Below are 5,264 nucleotides of genomic sequence, written 5' to 3'. Positions count from 1 at the left end.
ACTACATGGTAATAAGAAGCTGACTTATGCATTGAAATGAGCGTATAAAGCTTAGCGGTATGAGCAACAAAGACGAATTTGTATGTTCTCAGATGCTGTTGATACAGTAGTCTAAACGAGGTAATGACACCAAGCGTAGAGAATGATTCGGGATCCTTGACAAAATGAAATGATTTTTTAAGCATAAAGAAAGGTTTATTCGAAATGAAATAATTTTTCGGTATATTTAAATGATTTGATATTATTTTTACAAAATGATTATGAAAAGGTATTGTGAAAGGTTTTCATAAAACCTTAAAGGATTTAAAAAAAAAGTGGACCATTCAACTTAATTCCCATCCACTATCCTCTTGTCCAACATGAAACTTTATCTTAGTAAAACTTCTTGATCCACTATTTTACAAAATATTCAAAACAATACCATACTACACCAAATGTGATATTTTGGTAACACTTAAAATGGTCAGAAATACCATTTTCCTGACTTTTTTTTCATCGACCATTAAAGAAAAAGTATAGATGATGTTTCACAAAAACTTCCAAACCATTGTGTTAGTTATCGTTTTAGATGAGGGTTGGGGTAGAGCATCAATACTAAAGGTTGTTAAGGATTAAGAACTAAGACTTGAAAACAAAATCGCCTGCCTAGTTGACAACAACACCATCCCACTAGAGTGCACAATGATGATTTATTGCATTAAGAAGAAGATGGCAGTTAACCTTAGCGCCATAATCAGAACCTCAATCCTCCCTTTGATGAAAGCACCTAAAGGTGTCATGCCTTTCCCCTACCACATTGAAGCTCTTTGTCTAACACTACAAGAAATGAGGGCTCTCTCGATGCATAAAATCATTGGGAGATATATAAAAAGCATCAGAAAAGGCTTTTCGACATACTAATATACGTTGGAACACAAGTCGGGAAAAATGTATCGGGAGAGGAACTCCCGACGCACAATGTTGTCTTTTTTAGTCCTATATTGTAAAAAAATATGATTATCGATTTATCGAAATCTAATTTGTAAATGGATTAAAACATTTAGTTTGTTGAAAAAAAATGACAAAACAATGGACCAATGGACAGCTAATACGAGTCAGTGAACCGAATACACAAAATTCTCTAAATCCAATTAAGCAAGATTTCAAAAAAAAAAATTCTAATAAAAACCCTACATGTACAGTCTCTCTCATTTAAAATTTCTTTATCCTCTTCTCTAACGGCCAAGTCTCCCTCTCCTCCCTCCCCCATTCTCTCTTGCTCTCTTGTCTTCTTTGGCCTATCTCTCAATTTCCGTTTCTGTAAGGAAGAAACCCTATCATACCCATTTCGCGGATCCATCTCCATCTTCTTCTCTTAGTTGCGGATCCAATCTCCATCTTCTTCTCTTAGTGCGTCCTTTCCATTTCTTCGTACACTCCAGTTTTCCTTTCTCTTCTCAAAATCCTAAGGCCTATCTCTGAATTTCCGTTTCTTTAAGGAAGAAACCCTATCATACCCATTTCACCGATCCATCTTCTTCTCTTAGCGCGTCCTTTCCATTTCTTCTTCTTCTTCTTTGTTCGTACACTCCATTTTCCCTTTCTCTTCTCAAACCCTAATTCTCTTTAATTAATTAATTCCCTCTCCTTTCTCTCTCACTTCCTCCCTCTTCCATTAATGGCAGGTTCTCCTCATCTTCCTCCTTTCTCCAGTGTTGATTCCTCCTCTACTTCGACCTGTGATGCTCTTTTCTTCTTCCCTCGCAATTTCGATTCCACCATCGTCACCGATTTTGGTTGCAATTTCTACTCTCTTCAACCTCAACCTTCTGGATTCCCTCACTCTCACCGGATTGACTTCAATGTCCTTGGAACCTCCACTACTACTACTAGTACTCCACTCATCAAAGAATCCGCTGGATTATCAGACGCTCCTCTTCCTTTCCTTTCTAATCCTTGTCTCTCTTCCAACTCCAGTAGTGAGCCCCCGAACAAATCGCATTACTCCGTGAGTTCCCAATTAATTCCATCTTTATTTAATATTCATATGTCCTCTTTCCATTTGTTTCAATTATTGAATAGAAAGTTAATTGAATGAACTATGTTCCAATAATTTCATGTGGTTCTGGTAAAGCACAGTGCATCCGGTCGAACTTCCCCCATTATGTAATTTTATGGAGGTAGTTTTGTAAATTGGATTGAAACAGGGGCTATTCAATGTGTATGCATTAAAATATAGGGATTGTTTTTCAATTAAATATAAATCGATTGAGCCTCTGATGTGCTAGTAAGCATCAGATCTCCTCTGTGTATATATAGTTAGGTACTCTTCTTTTTTTTATAGATTCCGTCATATATATCACGGTCTGAAGTTGTAGCTAAACTTGCTTTCATCTTCAGTTTCTATCACTATTTAAAGGTCAGATTTTGTTCGATTAGAAGAATGTAAATTTGTCAAGGAAAATAGGCATGCTCAAATATTGTTACTAAAACAATTGCTTTATTTGTGTTGATACCATTATTTGTGTGGTAGATCTCTTGATTCATTTTGATGTTTGTATTTTGAAGACATACAAAGGTCATAATACTAGTTGCTATTCTTTTTATCTTGGTACGTTTCATTTTTGTTTTAATATTTCACTGTCTCTATAATTGATTGTACAAACATATCTCATCATTCAATCACTTTTCAAGTTTTAGATTTTGAAATTTGTACATATTGGGGTTTTCCTTTTTCTTTATTTTGGATTATTTCAAATCTCCAAAGATCTTTCTTGTAACATTTGCATATTTTAGTTTGTTAAAATCTTCGAAAGTAGAGGAGAAGGCTCCAAAAGCATTCTGTCTCTCATTGCTCTCTGCCCTAACATTATCATCTGTGTAAGATGTGCCAATGAGTAGACCATTTTCTTTTACTTTTTTTTCCATAGCTTTTGAACCACTTTCCCTTTCTCTCCTTCTCTTTCATTCTTCTTTTATGTTAATTGGAAGAAAGCTTTGAGGCCTCTCTTGAAAATAATGAGGTTTTGAAGGGATAGAAAGAGAGTGATGGTGGGATCCATCAAAGGTTTGGGATTTCACACAATGTTCGCATCACTCTTTTAAATGTAATTAGAGGTTGAGGAGTTGATCGTCGATCATAGATAAGGAGGGGTGGTTAGTGGCTTGGAAAAGAGTTCAGACAACATTAACTTTTTCTAAAAAATAAAACCAACCTTCCGACGGTTGGTTAACACTCCTCGACAGTCGAGATAGGGTAAGACTTGTATTCTGGTTCTGTTGATACCTATATTTGTGCTTCATCACTTTATAATTGTACTTTTATTTATCCCCTTTGTATATTTCCATGTGTTTCATGTTTGTCTTTTATGTTTCTTCTATTTATATATTTCTTCATGTTCTTCTCCATTCGGGTTTGCTCTTGCGGAGGTTACACATTCATTGTTGTGCTGGTACTTTAGTTAATGATGTCTAGTAATTTTTGTTTTGCAAATTTTCTTGTTAGTGCTCAAGTTTGATTTCATACTGCCTTTAGCATAGCTTTACGACTGCAGAATTCAATTGCACGTTGCCCTTTTTTATTTTGGTATTACTGATGGACTTATTTGTGATACCTTTAAAGAAGAAAATTTATGGCTATTTGTGTTGAAGTTTATTTGTTGATTATTGGTTGGTTTTTTCCCTCCACTTTTCTTAATATTTTGAAGTGTGTAATAAGGTAAGCAATTTTTTAGTCCCCTAAATTTGTTTTGTTGATGAATTGTTCCCTTTTTTTTCTCGATTTTGTTTTCAGGTTTTCATCATTATTCATTTGGTGGCTAAATATTACTCATGGGTATTTGTTCGATCTTATTTTGTTGTGATCAATTGATATACATAATATGCACTATAAATTTGTTAAATTGTTGTATTATTTGCTTTTTTAATAAGGTTTGAGGAACCTCAAGGTACGTTTTGTTAAAGCATATTTTATATTGATAAATTTGAAGTTGTCAAGTCTATAACAATGATAATGTTAATACGAGTAAATTTATAGCAAATTTAGTTGACTTAACTTATTTACATGCTGGTTGCTCGGACTCTTGGAAAAACCTTACGTGCATTTTAACCCATGATAAGAGGACTTAAGGTTGTTATGACTTACATATCAGTTTTTGAGATTTTCCTTTGTAATTTTTTCATAGACCTTATTGTAGTTTTTTTTCTTCATTTTTGTTTGTAGGACGTTTCTAGAGAATGCAAGACCATGTTTGAGTGAGAAATTGGTCTTGATGAAATTGAGAGTTCAATGAACAGCACACCCGTATCACCCGTATTTCTATTTCTAAAGCAGAAGGGCTTTCGGTGGCTGAAACAAGTGAGTGATTAAGTTTTTTATCACCCGTATTATTTGTTATCACTAGGGAAAGAAAGCTGAGTAGAAAAAGTAGAATGCCAAATGGAAAAAAAAGATTAGTAAGCAGCGTTATTATTTTAAAATAGAAAACAAAAATTAACATTATTGTTAAACCGAGCCATTCTCGAGAATATGAAATAGAATTGGATAGCTGCCATGCATCGTGTCTATGAATGTTAAGAATGAAACTATCGGTAGGGTTATAGAATAATCATTCTATCAGCCTCAATTATGATACATGGTTTATGAAATAGAATTTTCTTATGTATTGTAATAGTAGAAGATTCTTCGTCAGGAAGCAAAGCTTATAGCTTTGAAGAGTATCTAAAGGTTACAGAAGAGCAACCGAAAGCTTATGATCAGCTCCAAACCAATTTTCCAGCACAAAGCCAGAGTGGATCCCAAGTACAACGAGAAGGTTGTTAAAATCAAATCTCTTATGTCTTATTTCATAACTATTTAGTTTTGATCTTAAGTACAACAATTTTCATTTTTTTCTAGGTGAACATTGTATGTGCTTAGAAATTAAGTGTTTTGAAATTAGAGGTGAGCAATCACACTTAGAAACTAAGTGTAGAACCATAGAAATGTTACCCCATCGGTTCTAGCAATGCCTAGTTACCGCAGTTCATAACAAAGAAAGAAAAGAGGCTCGTAAATGCAGACCATAAAAAAGTGAGACAATCAACAATTATAAAAAAAACATATGCAATATGCATTAAAAAAAGCTCATAAAAAATAGAGTCAAGTTGGTTAGGTCAAGTAGAACATGTTGAGTTCCCTAGCTATTAGAGCTTTTGGGGGAAAACATCGCTTTTGGCCTAACCAAAACTAGACCATAGTGTTTTAAACATAACGTCAAGTTTGATTGAGGGCTTTGAAAAGAGGA

The 5,264-nt window shown here is 34.2% G+C and overlaps 1 protein-coding gene across 3 annotated transcripts; it reads left to right on the top strand.

Moving 5' to 3' along the window:
• Positions 1-1,583: 1,583 nt before the first annotated feature.
• On the top strand, positions 1,584-4,420 carry LOC116405973. 3 transcript variants are annotated; one of them, XM_031889692.1, is made up of 3 exons: positions 1,584-1,987; positions 3,773-3,814; positions 4,202-4,420. In XM_031889692.1, exons 1-3 carry the CDS (start codon positions 1,658-1,660, stop codon positions 4,235-4,237), a joined length of 408 nt encoding a protein of 135 aa, XP_031745552.1. In that variant the 5' UTR covers positions 1,584-1,657; the 3' UTR covers positions 4,238-4,420. The 3 variants fall into 3 exon arrangements, 1 of the variants encoding a protein (XP_031745552.1); XR_004219056.1 differs by lacking the exon at positions 1,584-1,987 and adding an exon at positions 2,361-2,398; XR_004219055.1 differs by lacking the exons at positions 1,584-1,987; positions 4,202-4,420 and adding an exon at positions 2,342-2,398 and having other exon boundaries at positions 3,773-4,084.
• The last annotated feature ends 844 nt before the right edge of the window (positions 4,421-5,264 follow it).

Source organism: Cucumis sativus, unplaced genomic scaffold (genome assembly GCF_000004075.3).
Source record: "Cucumis sativus cultivar 9930 unplaced genomic scaffold, Cucumber_9930_V3 scaffold52, whole genome shotgun sequence".
NCBI classification, from domain to species: domain Eukaryota; kingdom Viridiplantae; phylum Streptophyta; class Magnoliopsida; order Cucurbitales; family Cucurbitaceae; genus Cucumis; species Cucumis sativus.
Note: the sequence above shows the minus strand (reverse complement) of the source record. Positions and strands in the feature narration are given on the sequence as shown.

Coding starts and splice junctions, on each gene's coding strand:
- LOC116405973 (XM_031889692.1), top strand. CDS start 1,658: ATGGCAGGTTCTCCTCATCTTCCTCCTTTCTCCAGTGTTGATTCCTCC. Junction 1,988..3,772: donor CGAACAAATCGCATTACTCC/GTGAGTTCCCAA, acceptor TTTTGTTTTCAG/GTTTTCATCATTATTCATTT. Junction 3,815..4,201: donor TGGCTAAATATTACTCATGG/GTATTTGTTCGA, acceptor TTTTGTTTGTAG/GACGTTTCTAGAGAATGCAA.